General features: G+C 42.7%; 2 protein-coding genes across 8 annotated transcripts in view; one reads left to right on the top strand and one right to left on the bottom strand.

Moving 5' to 3' along the window:
- camsap3 (calmodulin regulated spectrin-associated protein family, member 3) overlaps window positions 1-8430 on the top strand; it is a 43091-nt gene extending 34661 nt beyond the window's left edge. For 2 of the 7 annotated variants that reach the window (XM_047807889.1, XM_027155114.2), the window contains 10 exons: window positions 1376-1421; window positions 1513-1571; window positions 1781-1853; window positions 1948-3916; window positions 4062-4186; window positions 5022-5305; window positions 5387-5480; window positions 5618-5736; window positions 5850-5968; window positions 6061-8430. In XM_047807889.1, the coding sequence (XP_047663845.1) occupies window positions 1376-1421; window positions 1513-1571; window positions 1781-1853; window positions 1948-3916; window positions 4062-4186; window positions 5022-5305; window positions 5387-5480; window positions 5618-5736; window positions 5850-5968; window positions 6061-6363 (3191 nt within the window). In that variant the 3' untranslated portion in view covers window positions 6364-8430. Of the gene's footprint in view, window positions 1-1375; window positions 1422-1509; window positions 1572-1780; window positions 1854-1947; window positions 3917-4061; window positions 4187-5021; window positions 5306-5386; window positions 5481-5617; window positions 5737-5849; window positions 5969-6060 lie in introns of all 7 variants that reach the window. The other 5 variants (XM_047807891.1, XM_047807890.1, XM_047807893.1 and 2 more) reach the window with 5 other exon arrangements.
- Window positions 8431-9608: 1178 nt separating this feature from the next.
- On the bottom strand, window positions 9609-22328 carry nr5a5 (nuclear receptor subfamily 5, group A, member 5). The gene is made up of 7 exons (XM_027155073.2): window positions 22156-22328; window positions 19357-19472; window positions 19080-19221; window positions 15022-15752; window positions 13382-13501; window positions 10628-10775; window positions 9609-10093 (listed from the first exon to the last, which is right to left on the bottom strand). The coding sequence occupies exons 1-7, from the start codon at window positions 22253-22255 to the stop codon at window positions 9846-9848; spliced, it is 1605 nt and encodes a 534-aa protein (XP_027010874.2). The 5' UTR covers window positions 22256-22328; the 3' UTR covers window positions 9609-9845.
- Between the last annotated feature and the right edge of the window lie 1084 nt (window positions 22329-23412).

A 23412-nucleotide genomic window follows, 5' to 3' on the forward strand; every position in this document is an offset into this window, starting at 1 on the left:
TGCCGGATTTCCATAAAATCTACAATTCTTTTGCTATAAGAATGCATGGAAATGTTTTTTGATGATGATAAAAAAATATTATTACAGATTTTATATAACAAAAGAAACATCAACAGTGTAGACTACATCAACTTCATAGTCGAGTTTGTCCACCATCATTTAGTAAATGGAAATGAATTTGCTTCAATTATTGGATCTCACTGATTTCTGGGCAAGTTTTGCACCTGAAGTCTACATCCATGTTATATAGCTTGTTCCATCATCAGAGGTTATCTAACAAACTTCATAACAGTAAAGGATAATAAAGTAAATGAGCTCTTAAAGGCAGGGTCTCTGATTTTTGAAAGCCGATGTTGACATTTGAAATCACCAAAACAAACACGCCCCTAACCCAAATAGGTCCCACCCCTGTACTGATAGCTCCACCCACACATACATACGTAACCCAGGCAACTAATGGAAAGAAACGTGTCTTTATCATAGCTGAAGGGAAGAACAATACGATTGTAGATAAACAAACAAGCAAAAATGACACACAAGCATAATCATGTAAAGGACAAAGGCATATATTAGTTCTGTGTAACAAAGCAAAACCAACGTTACTCACCTATCGAGAAGGAAAAAAGCGCCTCGGCGTCTTAAGTAAAGTCAGCCGCATATTCACACATTGGAGTTTCTCGAGTCAATAACTCCTGAGCTAAACGCTGTTACTACACAAAACGCGGTTGTAGCTGCCTCTCTACATTACTACGATAGAAAAGAGGTGTTATTTGTGTAGTAACAGCGTTTAGCTCAGGAGTTATTGACTCGGGAAACTCCAACCTGTGAATATGTGGCCGACTTCCTGCTCCTTCAGTTCTCTCCAGCGCTGGAAAGCTGATCCTATATTAACACGTCCTACTTCTTGCCTTATCGTAAGTCTTTCTTCTCTTTCTTTCTTTGTTTTTATCCTCCAGGTCAATGTTAAAACCGCTTTCTGCTAATGTCACACATGCGCACTGAACACTCTCTCTGCCGCATATCGACAAGCCCCGCCCCTTTCTGCTCATCGGTCACACTTTAGTTTTGTTTTTTGTTTATTATTCGGCCCGACTCAGTTTTCTGAAGCATTTCTAAAATATCGGAGACCCTGCCTTTAAGACGGCATCCTTCAAGTGGAAAAGGTTACAGCGTGTTAAACGACTCGGAGCTCCAGAGTGAACACACTAATGCCTAAAAGTACATTTGCAAACTAAAAATAATTTTTAGCAAACCTGAAGTGAAAATCAGGTTATATAATATATAACATACAATTAAAAGTATAATTGCTGGAATATTCTTCTAATAGAGTTAAAGAACTGCTAGATTTTATACTAATATGATGTTTTCTTCTCAGAGTCCTCTGGAAGTACAGAAAATGGCAGCAGCGGGTCAGGCAGCAGGTACACGGGCATCCAAACGCTTCTGATTTTTACAGCTGAAAGTGTTGTACAGAGATGAACTAATGATCATTTCTCTCGATTATTTCCTCAGCTCTCCCTCCTTATTTAAAAGGCCTTTCTTGCCAATATCCCCTGCCACTCCGATTCCAGGTGAGCTGAAGCACAACACCCTCCCTGATCATTTTTGTTGCATGTTGTCGTTCCGGCGTCTCATCTTTGCGGATTCGTGTTGCGTTTCACTCGAATGTGATTGAACGTCACTTGTGTAATGCATATCAGCACATAGCGTGTGTATATCCATCCGTTTAAATGAACATTCACATTAGTCTGTGTGTTTCTGTGCATCTCGGTGTGATCAGGATCACTGACTCAGTCTACCTCAATGTCTCATGTAGAGGCAACTGGGCGATCGTGGACTAAAAACCCACTCAGGTAAGGCACTGAATTTCAGGAGAGCGATTTTATAGTCTGGTATTAATTTTTCACTCGGGTTTTGCTAATTTTTCTTTTTTCTGTACGTGTCTAGTCGTCCCTTGTCCTCAGCTGTGTCCTTCAGTATACCCTTTGGTCTGGACAGTGATGTGGACGTAGTGATGGGTAACCCAGTTATCATGCGCTCGGTCAGCTCGGACAACCTAAATCCTGCAGGACAGCCTGTGAAACGTGTTCATCCCACCCCTGTGGAGGACATCAGCAGGTCTCCAGGACCTAACGGCCCCCAGCGTGCCTCTTGGGCCTCTCGTAGTCCTGCGGTGCCACTGTTAGCCGAGGAGAACGGACTTGATGATGGTGATGCGGCTGGGTTGCCTACCATCGAGGAAGCCTTGCAAATCATTCACAATGAGGAAAAAATGGAGCCTCGTTTACATCCAGACGGTGCACCTGATGGATTCTATTTGCACTCACCAGATGACCCAGCCAGCCGTAGACATAACGGTATCAGTGGTTCTGCTCCTTCTGGTGCGGGAATGCAGTACAAACCGACTGGAACCGCAAGCCGCACCAGACGTACATCCGACGGCTCAAGGGATGACGACTCAGTACTCAGAGATGGCAGCGTGGATTCTGATGCCTCTGAGGATTTTCCAAAAACTCAATCCACCCCCGCCACGCCCGCAGCAGGTACCCGGGTAGGTAATTCATCTGGGCAAGATACCCCAGACAGCGGTGTGAAGATGACTACCTTTGCTGATCGTAAAAAGAAACTCGTACAGGAGCAGCCGACTCCCACCGAGGAGCCACAGATGACCAACTGGGTGGCAAAAAAGACACAAGAGAGTCCCAGCAAAAGTCCAGCCCTCAACAGTGAAATGTCAGAGCTTGGGGCGAGACTGGAGGAGAAGCGCAAGGCCATCGAAGCTCAGAAAAGACGTATTGAGGCAATTTTTGCCAAGCATAGACAGAGGCTGGGCAAGAGCGCCTTCTTGCAGCTAAAGAAAGAGCAGGATGACGGTGATGCCAAGGAAGAAGGTGCTGAGGTGGACATTAAATCTTCTACAGGAGAAGACCTAAGACGCATGTCACTGGATGAGAGATTAGCACGCATGGAAAATGAAGAAGAATCTGATCCCAAGCAGGAGAAAGAGCAGCCCCCGGATGACGTGAAAGTACAACCTTCTGCACAGCAGGCCTCTAAAGACAGGACAGTGGGTGAGAAGACCAGTGTTCCATTAGGGGATTATAACAACGCAGTGTCCAAACTGAACGCGGCCCTGAGCTCTTTGCAGAGTGATATGCAGCGCTTGTCTGATCAACAGAACAAGCTGTTAATGAAGAAAATATCCCCTGCCAAACAAGCATGGGTCATTGCACCCAGCTCAAAGAGCTCCAATGCAGCAACACCTTCACGCCTGTCCAGGGAGTCAACCCGAGACCTCATACCCAACTCTGCCTCCTCATCACCTTCGCCATCTCGCAGAATCAGTGGTCAAGTAATTCCCCCCAAATCACCTGGCTCCCACCGCCGGGCTCAATCTGTACCTCCAAAAAGCCCCAAAAATCAGCACTACTCAAGATCCACAGATCCAAAGACACCTGCCATCACCCGGGTCATCACGGCCCCACACAATGTAGACAATATGCCTCATCGACGGAAAGTATCCCCTTGGCAATGCAGAGACCAGACTTCATCTTCCTTTAGCATCGGCTCACCGGTACCACAGAGCGACTCCCGTCCTCCATCCCGGCCGCTCAGCGAGGATCCCAGTGACGACCAGACTGTCTTTAGCCTGGAACTAGAAGGAGGTCCCAACTATTTTCCCGGCAGGAAGGAACAGCAAGGAGGCAGCTCTGGTGCTCCATCCGAGTGCTCCTTTGAAAGCGACATCCCAGCATCAGCCTTTACTCGCAAACACAGCAATCTGATCGAGATCCCGCTCTCCTCTCTGAGTGGGCTGGAGGGAGAGGATGCCGAACATGGCACCGATGCTGCCTCAGACTCCATGAGCGACCACACGGAGCCGGAGTTAAAGGGGGTTGTCGGCTTTTTCTTTAAGGTCCGTGCAGCGCTACAGCTATCGTATTGATTGTATACATTTTTTCATTCGTTTTATTTGTATGGCACCTTTAACAGTTGACATTGCCTTAATGCAGCTTTAAAAAAAGCATAGCCTGTACATAACATTTTGAATGCTTTTGTAGCAGGATGAAACTCGACCAGAGGACGAGATGGCTCAGAGAAGAGCTGCACTGCTGGAAAAGCAGCAAAAGAGAGCCGAGGAAATAAAGAAGAAGAGACAGGAGCAGGAACGAGAGAAGGAGGCCAGGTGAGATTCCATGTCCTCACTTAATAATGCTAAATATATTTTAATCACGAATCATTGGCAAGCCCTGATTGGACAAAGTAGATGGCCTGTTAGGTTAGGAAGTTGATAATCATCGTGTTTAATGGAGCCCCCTGCTGTTAGGGAGGTGCAGTTGCAGTGAAACCACAACCAGGCGATGTCGAAACTCTGATGTCCAAACTTCACATCCAAAAGCGCTTAAGGTGTTTTTGCACTTTTGCAGGCGGTGGGGATCATTTATGGTCCTGAAATAAAAGAAAAAAACTAGTGAATAAACTTATAAATAAAGAATAGCAGTGTTACACTTTGTAATTAATTATGTTTTACATCTTATTATTATGGGGCACGTTGGCTTAGTGGTTAGCACGTTCGCCTCACACCTCCAGGGTTGGGGGTTCGATTCCCGCCTCCGCCTTGTGTGTGTGGAGTTTGCATGTTCTCCCTGTGCCTCGGGGGTTTCCTCCGGGTACTCCGGTTTCCTCCCCCGGTCCAAAGACATGCATGGTAGGTTGATTGGCATCTCTGGAAAATTGTCTGTAGTGTGTGTGTGTGTGAGTGAATGAGAGTGTGTGTGTGCCCTGTGATGGGTTGGCACTCCGTCCAGGGTGTATCCTGCCTTGATGCCCGATGACGCCTGAGATAGGCACAGGCTCCACGTGACCAAGTTCGGTTAAGCGGTAGAAAATGAATGAATGAATGAATGAATCATATTATTATGTAGAATAAGGAAATGTTCTGACTCCACTGATGAAGTGAACAGAATTCCAGCCTGGCTGTTGTAGCTGTAAGTCACTATGTACCTGTAACTGTCCCACAGCAGACGCAATTCCATGGATGAGCTGGAGCCACCCCGGACACCCTGCACTCCTCCTCCATCTCGCACTCCTCCCCCAGCACAAACTCCTGATGGTACTCAGCATCGACGCGGAAACTTTACCCGGCAAGAGTACGAACGCCGCCATCAGCTTAAGATCATGGAAGATCTGGACAAGGTGCTGCGCCAGAAACCCACCACTGTCCGTGGTGTCAAGAAACAGAGGCCCAAGACCGTGTTCCGTGATGATTCTGACCTCTCCCGTAGCCCAGCTAAAGGGTTGCTAGGTAAGTATCATTGCCCCAAACTTGTTTCCTTCTCAATAATTCAAACTCAAAGCTGATCTGTTTGTGAATGCTTTCCTGCAGGTTCTAGACTCAATAAAGTGTATTCTCAGTCCACTATGAACCTGTCCTCTATGGCCAACGATAGTGGGACGCTTACCATCAGGAAATCCCCAAGGTAACTATAAGGATTTGAATGTATTTTGGATTACCAGCTTGTCTCTGTCTCTGTCCTGGCCTTGAACATGACGTTAAATAACAAAGTGTAGAATGCACTGTTATCAGTCTGGATAACTTTCACTTCCGGCTTTGCAGTCGCTCTCACTCTCCGTCAAGACTGATGTCTCCGGGCCGCAAGGCCACACAGAATGGTGATAAGGACTGGGAGAATGCATCTACCCTTTCTTCCCCAGCATCCATCCCTGAGTACACTGGTACAGTATCACACTTCTTCCTGATTTTGGGTTCCTCTGTGATCAGTTTGGTTTTTATCATGGAAAACATATACCAAAACTTTATTTATTTATTTATTTATTTTTTACCTCAGGGCCAAAACTGTATAAAGAGCCAAGCTTCAAATCCAACAAGTTTATTATCCACAACGCTATCTCACACTGCTGCTTGGCAGGCAAGGTCAACGAACCGCAGAAAAACAAAATCACTGAGGTGAGAAACTTCAGTCACCTTCCTCGGGGTTTGTGTTGTTGTTGTTGTTCTCCTCCTGTTGCATGCTTATGCTCTTTACGTCTGTCCTTTAGGAAATGGAGAAAAGCACTGCCAACCACTTCCTCATCCTCTTCCGGGATTCCAGCTGCCAATTCCGGGCGGTTTACACCATGAACCCGGAGACAGAGGAACTGTCGCGTTTGACTGGCATCGGCCCGCGGGTCATCAACCTCTCCATGGTCGAGTCCATCTACAAATACAGCTCAGACCGCAAGCAGTTCTCTGTCATCCCGTCCAAAACCATGTCTATGAGCGTGGACGCTTTCACCATCCCTAACCAACTGTGGCAGTCCAAGCGGCCCGGGACGCCAAAAAAACTTGGGACGCCAAAGTGAAGCTGACAGAGTTATCGGATGCGACCTAAACCTGATCTCCTCCCTCCTGTAGTAACTGAACGGTTCAGATTCGGAGCTGGCGTGGCTCCAAGACGGAGGAAGGGAGGGAGGGAGGGAGGGAGGGAGGGAGGGAGCGTTAAAGTGGTGTGGCAGTCATGAAAAAAGAACACACCGTCCTCGGAGACTTATTAGCGACCCTTGCAGAACACCTTGGTGTGTATTTGCTCTAGATTTAAAAATCAAAGAAGGAAGAATGCCATTATTTTTTTTCCTCCCAAGCCGTCACAACACCGACATCTGGGCCGACTGGGATATCGGTTACAAACCCCCCCCACCCCCCCCTGTACATGTGTATTTTTCATTCTGAAGCTGTAGATGAAGTGACCCTCTTCCGTTCCATCCCTTTAGTCTGTTCTTATTCTGTCATGTCAGATCACCGGTGCAGGATGAAGCACTGACATTAACACTAAACTCGCTGCTTTACAGAATGACACCAGAGCATCGGCTCTGCCTCCTCTTTTATAGACCTTTTCCTTGTTTTTGCTTCCGGTCTTGCTCTAATCACAAAACGGATATAAACCTAGACAATGAATGTAGGGCACAAGCCAGCCAAGGGCTTCTGATTTTGTCTTTCATCATGTAGGATTGGGATTTTTTTTAAATCTTCCATGATTTACGGTATGTTTCTGTTCTCGTGCCTCTTGCTAACGGTCTAAAATGTACAGTATGTGCCTCTCGCTCACACACTCACTCGCCTCTGCCTAGCCCTTACTCTTACTTACAGTACACGTCCGGATGGTCGTTTTCAATCTTTCTTTCCTTTCTTTCTTTTTTTTTTAATAATCTCTTCTTCGTTTGCTTGATTTCAGTATATCTGAGTAGACCATCACAGGCCTCAGGTGAGCTTCATTTCTACTCCGGTTTACTAAGAGCAAACAACCTATAAAAAGTTGTGCTTTTACATTAATAAGAAGGTATTTCTACTCTACACGGCTGTAATAAAAAAAAAGAGAGAGAGAGAGAATCGGTGATCATGTGATGTATATTACGAATGCTGTTAATCGATTTTTTTTCCATGCTGACAATGATTTGTATATGGAGAAGAGAACATTTGTAAGATATGAATAAGCTGCTGTGTGGCTTCAGCGTTAGCAGTTCTGTGTGTGTGTGTGTGTGTGTGTGTGTGTGTGTGTGTGTGTGTGTGTGTGTGTGTGTGAGAGGGAAAGAGAGTAAAAGAATGAGTGGAATGCTAACAGTGGGGGGATTAAAAAAAAATAAAGATTGAAAATCTGCAGAAATGTGATTTCTCTTATTTAAAGATGAACCATACATCTGTAAGTGAACATTGAGCAGGCAACTATAGATACTATTATTATTATTATTATTATTATTATTATTATTATTATTATTATTATTATTATATTGAGGCCAGTGTCTCAAATTCGACAGTGATATCGAGAACGAGCTCAAATCAGTATATGTTGGCTTTATTCATGCCGGACACGGTGCGAGTGGCCCACGTTTCTTTAGCCACCAGGCACGTGGATCCTGATCTGAGCACCAGAACAAGTCTACTGCCTCCCGTGTGTCGGCTATTCGCAGATCTTAAGTGAAGATGTGAAGAGTTTTGTATAGAGAAGCATTGTGAAGGTGTTGAATAAGTGTATAATTATGTGAAGCGAATGGTGTTTGTGTGTGTGTGTGTGTGTGTGTGTGTGTGTGTGTGTGTGTGTGTGTGTGTGTGTGTGTGTGTGTGTGTGTGTGAGAGAGAGAGAGAGAGAGCATGATATAGTGATAAAACTGGAGTCAGTGCAATTTTTCCTGTAGAATGTTATCTTGGCTAAGGTTTATTTATTAGGGACTAGCTGGAATTATTATTTTTTTTATTTTGTTTCAGATTTTATTATTTATGTTTATTTCGTACTTTAAAAGCACGTTGTCCATCTTCTTTTGTCATGTCACCGTGTTTGTAAGTCCGATCGTTCTGTTGTCCTGCCTGATTTGCCATCGTTACAGATCCGTCAGCTGGTGCGACTGGATCTGCTCAATAAAATCATTTTTAAATGATCCGATCAATCATTACTCGCTTCATTCCTTGGATGTGGCTCTTTATTTTTCTGTTCATCTCTCCAAAAAAAAAGGGACCATGAATATTATTTTATACCACTCCAATTTTTCTGTGTATTGATAAAATAGCACTTTTAATTAAAATAAAGATTTAAAGTGCTGAATTGTCAACCCTATCAGCAAATCTTTTAAAATCTTTAATAAAAAAAAAATCTATATTTTCCCCACCATAGACTTAGGAATGTAAATTTGGTTGTTTTTAAACTCTTCATATTAGTGCAGTATTAAATTCTCCATTCTGATTGGCCGGGAGGTGTTGATTAATTTAACATCATAGACAAAAAACAAATTGCAAGTTTATATTAATGTATATATGTCTAAGTCTGGGGGCACGGTGGCTTAGTGGTTAGCACGTTTGCCTCACACCTCCAGGGTTGGGGGTTCGATTCCCGCCTCCGCCTTGTGTGTGTGGAGTTTGCATGTTCTCCCCGTGCCTCAGGGGTTTCCTCCGGATACTCCGGTTTCCTCCCCCCGGTCCAAAGACATGCATGGTAGGTTGTTTGGCATCTCTGGAAAATTGTCCGTAGTGTGTGTGTGTGTGTGTGTGTGTGTGTGTGTGAATGAGAGTGTGTGTGTGCCCTGTGATGGGTTGGCACTCCGTCCAGGGTGTATACTGCCTCGATGCCCGATGACACCTGAGACATAGGCTCCCCGTGACCCGAGAAGTTCAGATAAGTGGTAGATAATGAATGAATGAATGAATGAATGAATGAATGAATGAATGTCTAAGTCTACAAATATAGAGATAAAAAATAAGTACATTTAATTTAAAAAAGTATATAAAGATTAATAAGGCAGTTGTATGTGTTTGTGGGAAGATTCTTCACTTTCAGTGATTTGTCATTTAAATCTTCAGTAGGGACGAGTTTCCATTTCTCCATAATAAGTGGATTCAAAAGAACAGATACAGGTCTTTCATTTAAAAAAGGATTTGCTGTAGTATAAGAAGAGTAAAGGAATAATATTCATTATTCAACTGTTATGTTGTTCACCTCCTTTTACCTAAACATTACATTACATTACATTTATTTATTTATTTATTTATTTTATTTTATTCCCACCGGCATGTTTCCTCACTGCATGCACATATTTCCGTGAAATGTTAAACACAAACAAAATGACACTGAACTAACAGGGCTTTTATTTTGACTGCAGGAGTGTTTAACAATACTGTCAGAGTTCCATGGTGTGTTTTATCTGGTCCTGACATCAGGGACGATAAAGCAGCGCTTCTTAACACTGAAGATGGTGCAGAAAACAAACAAACAAAAAAAAAAACACTCACAAACATCGTTAGGGGAAGAAAGTGCAAAATGGACTTGAATCTTGTGTACAGGATGCGCTTTGTGGTCTGGTCAGGTGTGTTTGGCGTGCAGCATCTCGGTCAGAAGGGAGTTACAAGGCAGGTCACCAAGCAGGTGGCGCTGATACAGGTACTCCTCCACCTGCAGGCTGATGCTGCGCACTTCAGGCAGCCGGAGAAGAAGCTGGCCGAATTTATCCGACTGGCCCGGGTGTGTGTGCAGTGTGTGCTCCATCATCGCTCTGTTCACTCGCTCCTGAGTGCGCTCCACCTGCCTGCAGTCCTGCACCGACTTCACATCTGTAACACACACACACACACACACTCTTTCATCTCTATTTCACAAGCTGAAACCTTTCAATTATTGTTCCTTCCTGGAACGGTGTGTTTAGTTGCCATAATAAAAGTCAATGATTGGTTACATGCAAATTTTCATGTCATAACCGACACAATTTCTTTATTATTTTTTTTTTTGATTAATTTTTCAAAACTGCTCGGTGAACCGACGACTAAATGATGTTTCACGTCCTGGTTCACAGCCTGAAACAATAGTCTGGATACTTTGTGATGTCACACAACAAGCTTCATGTTTTAAACAGTTTGAAAAACAAAACAAAAAGCAGTATGGAGCATCATTCCAGCCTCCATCTTCTCTGAGCTCCGTAATGTCCTTCAACCCTACAGGTCAGTAGATTACTTGACTAACAGATGTTTCCAGTTGTGTGCTTATGTATAAGGAAAATACCAGAAGTTCCTGAAAAGGTTTAGGTGTGTTAGATTAGTGTAGGTAATAAACTCCTCAGAAGCTTGTTATTTTTGCTCTTTATGACACACCTGGGTTGAAGAGCACAAGATACTTGAGACATACGAACTCCTGTCTGTCCAGACGAAGAGCCCGGAGTTTGGACACTAAATCCTGCGCTCTGGACACCAGACTGCTCAGTGTCGCCCCCGCCTGCGAGAGTACAGTCGACACCTCAATCTGCAGAAGAATAAATAACACAAACATTAGAATATAATGACGTATCAATCAGCGAATCAACTCAAAACCCCTGAAAAGCGTTCCTGAGCCATCAAAATGGTCTCTCAAATTGGTTCATTAAGCTACACATCATGGGGAAGACTGCTGATCTGACAGTTGTCCACAAGGGCGTCGATTTGGGTAGGGACGGTAGGGACATGTCCCTACCAATATCCATGGAACACTCAATTGTCCCTAGCAATAATTCTTCCAAGCCTATGTATATTTATACATAACCTCTGATATCCGTCTGTGTCTTGGGCTTTTTTACTTATTTCATTTAACATTTATCCAGGAATCATTAAATAAGATGAAAATATTTTACAACGGCATTCTGTAAAAAATAGCGCAACTTGTGGGACACAAACGGTTAACAGATTTACCCCCTGCAATGAATCCCGCCTCTGTAACTCACCTCTCTAAAATGATTGGCCTTTGCCTTTTTTGAGTCCCGCCTCTCTAACCCACGTCGCTGTTTGATTGGCTTTGTTTTTCTCGCTAATGTGTTGAGGTCGGCTGCAGCTAGATTCCGTTGTATGAAGCGATATGCAACGTGATTATGCAGGTTACCGGTATGTGAGGAAGAAAGTATTCTTATAACAACAGTTTTATGCACAAAATACGGGGAATGTTGTCCCCACCAATGTCAAATAAATTATGTCTCCACCAATGTCAAAATCAAACTTTCGTCATTGGTTGTCCAGAACACAACACTGACACCCTTCACAAAGAGGGTAAGGCACAAAAATTCATTGCTAAAGAAGTTGGCTGTTCACAGAGTATCCAAGCATGTTAACAGAAAGTTGAGTGGACGGAAAAAGTCGTGGAAGAAAAAGAAGCACAACCCGACCGAGAGAACTGCAGCATTGGGTTCAAGGCATCAAGAGCCACCACACACAGACGTGTCAAGGGATTTGGCTACAGTTGTCATATTCCTCTTGTTAAGCCACTCCTGAACCACAGACGTCGTCAGTGGTGTCCTAGCTGTGCTACGGAGAAGAAGAACTGGACTGTTGCCCAGTGGTCCAAAGTCCTCTTTTTAGATGAGAGCAAGTTTCATTTGGAAACCAAGGTCCTAGAGTCTGGAGGAAGGGTGAATAAGCTCATAGCCCAAGTTGCTTGAAGTCCAGTGTTAAGTTTCCACAGTCTGTGATGATTTAGGGTGCAATGTCATCTGCTGGTGTTGGTCCACTGTGGGTTTTTTAAAACCAAAATCACAGCACCTGTTTACCAAGGGATTTTATAAAACTTCATACTTCCTTCTGCAGACCAGCTTTCTAAAGATGCTGATTTCGGTTTCCAGCAGGATTTGGAACACTGCCCACACTGCCAAAAGCACCAAAAGTTGGTTAAATGACCATAGTGTTGGAGTGCATGACTGGCCAGCAAACACACCAGACCAGAACCCTGTAGAGAATTGATGGGGTATTGTCAAGGGGAAAGTGAGATACAAGAGACCAAACAATGCAAATGAGCTGAAGGCTACTGTCAAAGAAACCTGGGCTTCCATACCAGCTCAGCAGTGCCACAGACTGATCACCTCCGTGCCCCGCCGAATTGAGGCAGTAATTAAAGCAAAAGGAGCACCTACCAAGTATTGCGTACATGTACAGTAAATAAACACACTTTCCAGAAGGCCAACAATTCACTAAATGAAGTATTAATATTTTTTGAGATTTTGTTTAAATGTGATCCAAAATCATCACAATTGAAAGAACCAATGACTTAAACTACTTCAGTCTGTGTACTGAATGTATATAATACATGAGTTTAACCATTTGAGTTAAATTAATGAAATAGAAGGTGGGGTCACGGTGGCTTAGTGGTTAGCACATTCGCCTCACACCTCCAGGGTTGGGGGTTTGATTCCTGCCTCCTCCTTGTGTGTGTGGAGTTTGCATGTTCTCCCCGTGCCTCGGGGGTTTCCTCCGGGTACTCCGGTTTCCTCCCCCGGTCCAAAGACATGCATGGTAGGTTGATTGGCATCTTTGTAAAATTGTCCTGAGTGTGTGAGTGAATGAGAGTGTGTGTGTACCCTGTGATGGGTTGGCACTCTGTCCAGGGTGTATCCTGCCTCGATGCCCAATGACACCTGAGATAGGCACAGGCTCCCCGTGACCCGAGAAGTTCGGATAAGGGGTAGAAAATGAACGAATGAACAATGAAATAGATGAACTTTTCCAATTTATTGCGATGCACATGTATATAATATATTTTAAATAAAAAAAACGGGTTAAAATCATCTATTAAAAAATGCAGATAAAATCCAGAGAATAAAAACTAATTAATAAAAAAAAACCCTAAAAATAATTTTACAACTAAAAGGTTAAAAATTACAGTTTTTTTTTCTAAAACAGTCAAGAAATTCAAGGAAAACTAGGGATACTAAAAGCGGATTAGTAAAAACAGGAAAACTAATAAGTCAGATTCTGCTTGATTTCAGTATCAGACAATTACAGTACACTTCAGCTCTCACTTATGCAGTGATGTCTAAAAGTCTGTGCAGTGAAATCAGTCAGTTTCCATCATACTCCATATGAATTTTAAGCTAGTGTTTGTATAATGACCTGTTGTCCAGTGACCAGGTAGATGCTACCTTCTCTCCCATAATCCACCTGACGACACAGATGATCCAGAACCAGCAGCTCACTCCAGCAGCTTTGTAGAAGCACCATCTGATCCTCCACCTGCAAAACATCACACACCAGGTACGGGTGTCAACATGGGTGCCCATTATTTCTAGTGAAGAATGTAAAACACCATGCGTAATTAAAATGACTGTAGGACCTTTCTGGTACATTAACCCCTGTATGTGTCCGTATGTTTGTTACTCAGCCAGTGTCCGTGAGTCCATGGACCAGCTGCATGTTTGGGTTCTTAATTCAACACAATCAAAAATTTGTTGTTAAAATTCTCTACAGATGTTTACTTCATCCCAATTACAAGCAATATAAACAGCATATATGGTTAATATTTGCCCTTTACCTTTATTACATCACATTTTTTATTTAAAGTGCTATTTGTTTGTTGTTGTTTTTTTAATAAAATGTAATAAACAAATAGAATCAAATTTAATCAAGTTATAAGTGGGAAAAAATCAACAAATTTACAAGGAAGCAAAGTTTTTCAAAACTACTGATGTTTATGAATATGGGTCCCACAGACCCGAACACCATACGAGGGTTAAACACGCAGCCTGAATATTACAGCAGTTATCTTTATTAGCAAGCTCAGACATTACATCCATGCTGGCACGCTGTAGGTCATTAATTGATCGATCCTCATTAATGTCTCGAACAGTCCATACAGTCCATGTGGACATCTTACGTGAAACGGTTTTTCAGTTTTCTGTGTGTAAATAATGACCTCTCAAAGAGATTTCAGGAATTAAATAAACGCAAGTATATGACCAAAGAAAGAGGAAAAAAAATAACTGATATAAGATATAGGCAAAAAAAAATCACACCAAGCCTAAGCAAAACGTCTAAGGAAAAAAATGCTGAATGAAAGTTTATATTTATAGCTTAAACAGAAAAATCACGTCTACTGTATATAAGACAATATTTGACCAGGATAGCAGTTAAGAGTAAACAAATATTACCTGTACAGCTTGTAATAAATCACATAATGAAGCTGAAGAATGAATGAGATGCTACCAGGATTGGTTCCAGCCAATTATATAAGGGTGGGCTTGTACAAATAATAGGAGGGCAATCAGTGGTAGTGTTTGTATTTCTTTAAAGGCTTTAAAATGATACAGCAGTCACATAAATGTAATAAAATCTATTTGTCATTCACATTATGAACATTCATTAGCTGCTACACAGCGATCGCAAATTGAGAAAAGTGCCTGTAATGCTGCATTGTCTATTGACTGCACACCCAATCAGAAATGAGAAATCATGCTGTTATTTTTCTTTGGCTAAAATAAATAAAAAATCAAACTTTGGATGGGTAAAATACAAATTGCGGAGGGATAAGACAACTCATGCCCACTACTGCCGCTGGCCTAGGATGCTAGCGTGTTTCATCTATTTATCTTAAACTGGGTTGCAGGGAACAAGTGGGCTATCCTAAGGGACTTGGGGCACAAGGTGGGAGACACCCTGAAAAGGATTCCAACCCATCACAGTGCACATCTCTCTCTTTTTTCTCTCTCTGTCACACACACACACACACAGACTTTAGGAATATTAGGGATTACTACCTTGAGCTCTTTAAACAGTGCACAGTTGCGTGCCCACTCCACCAGTCCAAACAGAGTCTGGTCAGCCATTTTGCACATGATGCTGAAGGTGTTGAGGCAGTCATGTTTTCCCCGGCAGGCTTGCTCTCTCTTCAGGCTGGCCACCACTCGTGAACAGACCTGTGACTCCTCTGGCTCTCCCTGCATCAGCTCATTTAGGAAGCCTGTGTTGGATGAGGGCGAGTCAGAGGTCAGGTTTGCGGTCAGGGACAGGGAAAGTGTTGGGTCTGACGTAGGAGTTGACACCGGTGTGTGGATGGAGCTGGGAGTGAGCACAGGTGTGGATATGGTGCATAGTGTAGCAGGGCCATAGCTGAAAGGCATCTCTCTTTTCTCCTGAGGGAAACCATGGAAACTGGGGTGGTAGATTCCAGGACATGGCAACGATGATGCAGTCAGTGCCCCGTCTCTGCTTAATGTGCAATCCAGAACCATGAGCTCTGGTTGGCTGATGCTAGGGGGAAGAGCATGTGATTGGTGAAAGGGGTCCGAGCCTAGCGGAGATGTGAAAGCGCCAGGCAGGAGGTGGAACTTGTGTGCTTGTAAAGGTGCTTGCGGTCCTTCCAGTTTGATCCTGTAGGTATTGGTGGTTTCTTGGTGATATCCTCCTCTTTGCTGTTTCATCTGTCTGTCCCGTCGGTACAGAGGTCCGAATTTGTTTCGTCCGCCCCTCATTCGGTCTGCCCGAACAGCTGTGGACAATTTAAAACAACAGTTTGTCACTTTTAAGCTTGTCTAAAAGCTGAATAGAATTCCCAGCAGTCCCCATGCCCTCTAAGATGGCAGAGATGAATATCTTTCGAATCATCTGTACTAGAGCCAACTTTAGGGTCCGAAAAAAAAGTACACTGAATCTTAAAATAAAGAAACCAGCCACATATACAGTATTAATTGTTTAATTGATACATTTTCTCATCTGTCTTTAGCCCTATTCGGACGGGACTAGTTTTACGTGGGGACGTGGAGTAATGCAATTTTACCTCAGGACGTCTGTAATATTAATCGGCCAATTCGCACGGGACAAGACATCTCAGTAAAACTAGCAGAAGTGGGAGGGGTAACTCACTTTACGCACCACAGCAACCTCCTTGTCGTCATGTGCGTATGACGTTGCTTCTTGTTTCAAGCGCTTCCATGCTTGTAAAACGCGGCAAAAACTACTTTTAAACAGGAAATGACGGAATTTTACCGTACATATTTACAGCGGGTCTTTTCGGATGGGATTAGTATTACCTGAGGTAATTTTTCCGGACCTTTTTACTGAAGGTAAAAGTCACCGTAATCTTTACTGGCATTGTCCGTAATGATTACCGAGATGGCACGTTCGGACGGGACTAAAATCACAGAGAAGCTCTGGTAATAATCACTTTACCCCCACGTCCCCACGTAAAACTAGTCCCGTCCGAATAGTGCTTTTGATAACTGATTTGCTCTGACAAGGGTTGTAGCCTTTCTCTTATACTGGGTACAAGACAGGAATGTACCCCTGGATAGGATACCAGTCCATCACAGAGGATCCCACTCACACCCATTCACACCTGCAGCAAATTCATTCATTCATTAATTTTCTACCGCTTATCCGAACTACTCGGGTCACGGGGAGCCTGTGGCGTCATCAGGCGTCATCTCAGGCGTCATCGGGCATCAAGGCAGGATACACCCTGGACGAAGTGCCAACCAATCGCAGGGCACACACACACTCTCATACTACAGACAATTTTCCAGAGATGCCAATCAACCTACCATGCATGTCTTTGGAACGGGGGAGGAAACCGGAGTACCCGGAGAAAACCCAGAGGCACGTGGAGAACATGCAAACTATAAACACAAAAGGCGGAGGTGGGAATCGAACCCCAACCCTGGAGGTGTGAGGCTAAGGTGCTAAACACTAAGCCACCGTGCCCCCCGCCCCTGCAGCAAATTATTGTAGTCAATCCACCTAGCATGTTTTTGTGAGATGCAAGGAAACTGGAGAACCACACGGACACAAAAAAAACGTCTGAAAGAACAAAACAGACAGTAACCCATCTCAGGCTCAACCCGGGGAAACAAAGCCATATCCTTTGATGACAGTATCATTATCACTGTACTTATATAACTCCTGCATAACACTAACACAAGGTTAGTTTTATAGATATATTGCCAATAGACTCTTAATAAACACTCATCATTTGTCAAGATGTAGCCTACATACAATACCTCATTCACGTATCTTTAAATTATCTACTCAATGAACAGTGTATTTCCCTGCTGGTTTATCTCTGCCATCTAAATGTGCTCTTGTTATATGGCCTTAAAGATAAATGGAGCAAAGAATTATTCGACTCTCACTACCACCTTTATCTTTGTATTTGACGTTTCAGGGCAAAGGCAACCAGCAAACTAACAAGAAGTTGGCATGGAACAAGGCCTACTGACGTTTACCTCTTGCTTCACATCTTACAGAAGAGATTGCAATGACACGCACACACTAAATCATTCTCTAGACCAAGGAGGGGAACCACAATACAATATATAATCAGTACGTCTGAACGTATTCAGTAGTAAAGGAGTTTTACTAGTTAGTGGAGAATTGTCCTGTCCTGAGTCCCTAATTGCACTCAGGGGAACAGGGTACATTGTTTTCTCAAGCATACCTAATAGTCTGTTTCTCTCTCTCTCTCTCTCTCTCTCTCTCTCTCTCTCTCTCTCTCTCTCTCTATCTATGGCTTGTTACATATGTTACTCCTGAGATCATAGTGATCCTGACCCGTTCTGTTCTCTGGACCTGCCTAATCCATCCTGATGCTCTACTTCTGTCTGAAGTTCTTACTGTTAGTGAGGATGGCTCCACATGGACAGCCTGGAAATACCTGACATTGCTGTGGATTGTACCATGTAGAGACCATGAAGATGGCTTTGGACTGCAGTGGCCACAAATAATTTTGCTCTCAAGTCTTTGAAGATAGATAAAAGATTTTTAAGATTTCATTTATAATCTTACTCCGTGATGTCACCCAGATGATGATGGTTTCCCATTTGAGTCTGGTTCCTCTCAAGGTTTCCTCCTCATATCATCTCAAGGAATTCATTCATTCATTCATTTTCTACCACTTATTCTGAACTATCTCGGGTCACGGGGAGCCTGTGCCTATCTCAGGCGTCATCGGGCATCGAGGAAGGATACACCCTGGACGAAGTGCCAACCCATCACAGGGCACACACACACACACACACACACACTCATTCACTCACACACACACACACACACACTACGGACAATTTTCCAGAGATGCCAATCAACCTACCATGCATGTCTTTGGACCGGGGAAGGAAACCGGAGTACCCGGTGGAAACCCCCGAGACACAGGGAGAACATGCAAACTCCACACACACAAGGCGGAGGCGGGAATCGAACCCCCAACGCTGGAGGTGTGAGACGAACATGCTAACCACTAAGCCACCGTGCCCCCCCCCATCTCAAGGAATTTTTATATTTAAAATGTATCTCCTGAATTTATATATTTTTGTAAAGCTGCTTTGCGACGATGCCCACTGTTAAAAAAGTTACACTCAAAAATGTAATTAAATTAAACCAAATGCTGTGCTTCTGTTTTTGCTGCCAATTGTGTTTAGGTCATACTTGAAAACTATAGAATGTTCTATACAAATGCTTGTTTGTGTATAGAGTTTGTACTGAAACATTTTTCAAGAATGTTTCAAGCCCTTGATCCCTTGCACCTAACATGTCTGACCAAAAATCCAAACAATGAACCATATACAGTAAGGTACCAAATGGTACCTACCGGTATCAGTACGTTGTCATAAACTACCATTTCTTGTGTCACTTTGATGACTACATTACAAAATTCTGCTCAGCCGAAAACTACGGGTCAGATATATCGGCTTCGTGTTTCGGGGTCCTCACATGAGGTTGCAGAAAAAAATGTAATGCAATGTGGCATGAAGAGGAGCCTGACGTACACACTCAGTGCTTGTGTGTTTGTGCTTATGTAAAGGTGCATGAATGGGAAACCTACCCTCTCTCTTCATGCCCACTGCCAGGCACTTCTGAAATCGGCAGTAAGGGCATCTCTTTCGCTGTGCTGGGTCCATGGGGCAGCTCTGCTTCTCTGCACAGGTGTAGTGTTTGTTATTCTGCACTGACCGCTTGAAGAAGCCCTGGAGCAAGATAATATTCACATGGAAGCAGGAAAATTAGATCTTTTAGATATTTTACATGTATGTAAAATGCCTACTGTATATTTTTTTTAATATCCCCTCTGTGTGTATATGTGTGTCTGTGGTCTGACTTGCCTTGCAGCTCTCGCAGGTCAGCAGCCCATAGTGATACCCGGACACTCTGTCACCACACACAGGACAGGCTTCGTTTGGCTCTGCACGAATACCAGGGTCAGGCTTCAATTCACCAGCTGTGAGACATGACAGGAAGGGAAGTAAAACATACTTTAATGTCTTTTGCTCAAATGCTATGAGTATGAAGGTAAAGATACAAATGAGATGAAATAAGGAACCAATCTCAATATTTAGGAGACAGATCAGATCAGACGTGGCCTATGTGTCCGTCACAATAAAGAGGCATGGAGCCTGCATCTTCCAGTCCTTTTATAGGAGGTGTGTTTTCTGTGCCTGTGGATCCTAACAAATATTACGAGTGGCCTCTGTTTCTGTCAGTTTTAATGAAGGGGGTGTGGTCTCTTTATATCAGTTTTTGGAAAGAAGGCGTTGCCTCTGTTTCTGTAGGTTCCAGTGAAGAAGGTGTGGCCTCTATTCAGGCCTCTATTCCTGTCAGGTTTAATAAAGGAGGTGTGGCTACTGTTTCTGTCACTTTAAAATGAAGGCAGAATAAATAATATGATTAATGTCAGTAGTAGTAATGTAGGTGTGGCTTCTATGCCGTCATTAAGGAAGGAGGTGTGGCCTCTGTGTCTGTCAGTTAAAGTAAAGGAGGTGTGGCCTCTGTGTCTATCAATTAAAGTAAAGGAGGTGTGGCCTCTGTGTCTGTCAGCTAAAATATAGGAGGTGTGGCCTCTGTGTCTGTCAGTTAAAGTAAAGGAGGTGTGGCCTCTGTGTCTGTCAGCTAAAATAAAGGAGGTGTGGCCTCTGTGTCTGTCAATTAAAGTAAAGGAGGTGTGGCCTTTGTGTCTGTCAGCTAAAATAAAGGAGGTGTGGCCTCTGTGTCTGTCAGCTAAAATAAAGGAGGTGTGGCCTCTGTGTCTGTCAGCTAAAATAAAGGAGGTGTGGCCTTTGTGTCTGTCAGCTAAAATAAAGGAGGTGTGGCCTCTGTGTCTGTCAGCTAAAATAAAGGAGGTGTGGCCTTTGTGTCTGTCAGCTAAAATAAAGGAGGTGTGGCCTCTGTGTCTGTCAGCTAAAATAAAGGAGGTGTGGCCTCTGTGTCTGTCAGCTAAAATAAAGGAGGTGTGGCCTCTGTGTCTGTCAGCTAAAATATAGGAGGTGTGGCCTCTGTGTCTGTCAGCTAAAATATAGGAGGTGTGGCCTCTGTGTCTGTCAGCTAAAATATAGGAGGTGTGGCCTTTGTGTCTGTCAGCTAAAATAAAGGAGGTGTGGCCTCTGTGTCTGTCAGCTAAAATAAAGGAGGTGTGGCCTCTGTGTCTGTCAGCTAAAATATAGGAGGTGTGGCCCCTGTGTCTGTCAGCTAAAATATAGGAGGTGTGGCCTCTGTGTCTGTCAGCTAAAATAAAGGAGGTGTGGCCTCTGTGTCTGTCAGCTAAAATAAAGGAGGTGTGGCCTCTGTGTCTGTCAGTTAAAGTAAAGGAGGTGTGGCCTCTGTGTCTATCAATTGAAGTAAAGGAGGTGTGGCCTCTGTGTCTATCAATTAAAGTAAAGTAGGTGTGGCCTCTGTGTCTATCAATTAAAGTAAAGTAGGTGTGGCCTCTGTGTCTATCAATTAAAGTAAAGGAGGTGTGGCCTCTGTGTCTGTCAGCTAAAATAAAGGAGGTGTGGCCTCTGTGTCTGTCAGCTAAAATATAGGAGGTGTGGCCTCTGTGTCTGTCAGTTAAAGTAAAGGAGGTGTGGCCTCTGTGTCTGTCAGTTAAAGTAAAGGAGGTGTGGCCTCTGTGTCTATCAATTAAAGTAAAGGAGGTGTGGCCTCTGTGTCTATCAATTAAAGTAAAGTAGGTGTGGCCTCTGTGTCTATCAATTAAAGTAAAGTAGGTGTGGCCTCTGTGTCTATCAATTAAAGTAAAGGAGGCGTGGCCTCTATATCTGTCAATAACAGTTTTTTCAGTTAAACTCACACAGCTTGCACTGAACTGCATCAACAGTGCTAAAGTACTAAATTGTCTTGCATTAAATGACTGACTTGTTTTAATATCTTATTTAAATATTAACATTCATACACTTAATGTGCTTTAAAATAGAGCCTTATAGTTGAACCATGGCTTAGAATTAAAAGAAATCTATCTATCTATCTATCTATCTATCTATCTATCTATCTATCTATCTATCTATCTATCTATCTATCTATCTATCTATCTATCTATCTATCTATCTATCTATCTATCTATCTATCTATCTACAGTTTCAGTATAGATGTGTGTTCTGTTTAATGTTTCCTATAATCTGGTGATTAGCCCTCGTGTCATATTCTGGTCAAAATGACCTATTTTGACCAACATTGATTTTTTTCAGCATGAACGTTTTTGAGCGTAGCTCAGTTTCATGAATGAAAAAAGTATTATTAATAAATTATTTATTGATTTCTTTCTTTTTCTATAGGTTGTCTTTTGATTTTATTGTTTTCTCTCCGGCCTGCTGAGTATTATTACTCATTAATATTTATAACATTACAAACATTTTGTATTTGGGACATAGAAATGCTACGTACTGTAGTAAAGATAATGAGTGTTATGTAGGTAGAAAGTGTCACGTTCACTATACTGTATATGCAGTAAACATAACTGGTCAGTAAATATGACTGGAAATAAATATCAAACCCACATATAGAAATCTAATATAATAGTTTTCACTCAGAATGAAACAAAGCACATGTTCCATGCTGACATGCCCAAATTCATGGGTCAGTCAATTCCGGCACCCAATCAAACACGTGTAATCTTACGAATGTTCACTTACAGGTTGACGGTTCTTCTTGCATTGTCAGGTCCTGTGTATTTCCTGCAGGGTGTGTGGTTGAGGCCTGGGGACTCTCTGGGTGAAATCCTGAAATATTCATGGTCCAGATGAGAGGGGCAAGTGAAACAAGTGCAGAACAGCTGGTGCAGTGTGGAGGCCTTCTGGAGGACTTTGCTCCATGCTGAGGGTAATAAACTTTCTATGGCACACCTTCAAAGCCTTTGTAGAACAGCCTTTGAGTGTAACACAGAAACAATGAGTGTATTTCCACACGTTCCAATGTTCTTGTACTATTGCAATTAGTGTCATGTCTTTCTAAAAAAATCTGCATATTATTTGCATGTCTCATGCTTGTTGGACTTATTGTAATACAGAGCAAGGAAGTGTGTCTGGTGTGTTAAGTACCGTAATACTGTAAATCATATTTATTAAAAGAAGTGATTAGTCATTTTCCTGATAAAAATATATAATTCTTTCTTTGGCACTTTGATCATAAAACAAATGCACCAGACATGAACAGAGACAGGCAGTTTAGGGAAATATAGATTCGAGGGAACATGTAGTGAAAGGAGATAAAACAGTTCAAGGGTGACAGATAATCCTGTGTCAGTTGTCTGACATGACGAAAAAAGATATGAATAACTGGACACCTTATCAGACTCAGAATCAGGATCAGAAAGGTCTTTATTGTGAAGTATGTTTTCACATATGAGGAATTTGTTCTAGTACAGGAGCTCCACAGTGTAAACAGAATGGCAATGATAAGACATGAACACATATATAATAAAGTCAGTCGTATGTACAGTAGATAATAAAGGCAGTTGTATGTACAGTGGATAATAAAGGCAGTTGTATGTACAGTGGATAATAAAGGCAGTTGTATGTACAGTAGATAATAAAGGCAGTTGTATGTACAGTAGATAATAAAGGCAGTTGTATGTACAGTGTATAATAAAGGCAGTTATATGTACAGTAGATAATAAAGGCAGTTGTATGTACAGTAGATAATAAAGGCAGTTGTATGTACAGTAGATAATAAAGGCAGTCATATGTACAGTAGATAATAAAGGCAGTTGTATGTACAGTAGATAATAAAGGCAGTTGTATGTACAGTAGATAATAAAGGCAGTTGTATGTACAGTGGATAATAAAGGCAGTCGTATGTACAGTGGATAATAAAGGCAGTTGTATGTACAGTGGATAATAAAGGCAGTTGTATGTACAGTAGATAATAAAGGCAGTTGTATGTACAGTAGA

Source organism: Tachysurus fulvidraco, chromosome 24, assembly GCF_022655615.1.
Source record: "Tachysurus fulvidraco isolate hzauxx_2018 chromosome 24, HZAU_PFXX_2.0, whole genome shotgun sequence".
In the NCBI taxonomy this organism is placed as follows: Eukaryota; Metazoa; Chordata; class Actinopteri; order Siluriformes; family Bagridae; genus Tachysurus; species Tachysurus fulvidraco.

Bases quoted from the DNA above. Each gene is read 5' to 3' on its own strand.
- nr5a5 (XM_027155073.2), bottom strand. From the start codon at position 22,255: ATGAATATTTCAGGATTTCACCCAGAGAGTCCCCAGGCCTCAACCACA. The intron at 10,776-13,381 runs GTCATTATACAA...ATTCTTCTGCAG, and splicing joins ACCTGGTCACTGGACAACAG to ATTGAGGTGTCGACTGTACT. The intron at 10,094-10,627 runs GTGTGTCATAAA...TGTGTGTTACAG, and splicing joins TCTTGTGCTCTTCAACCCAG to ATGTGAAGTCGGTGCAGGAC.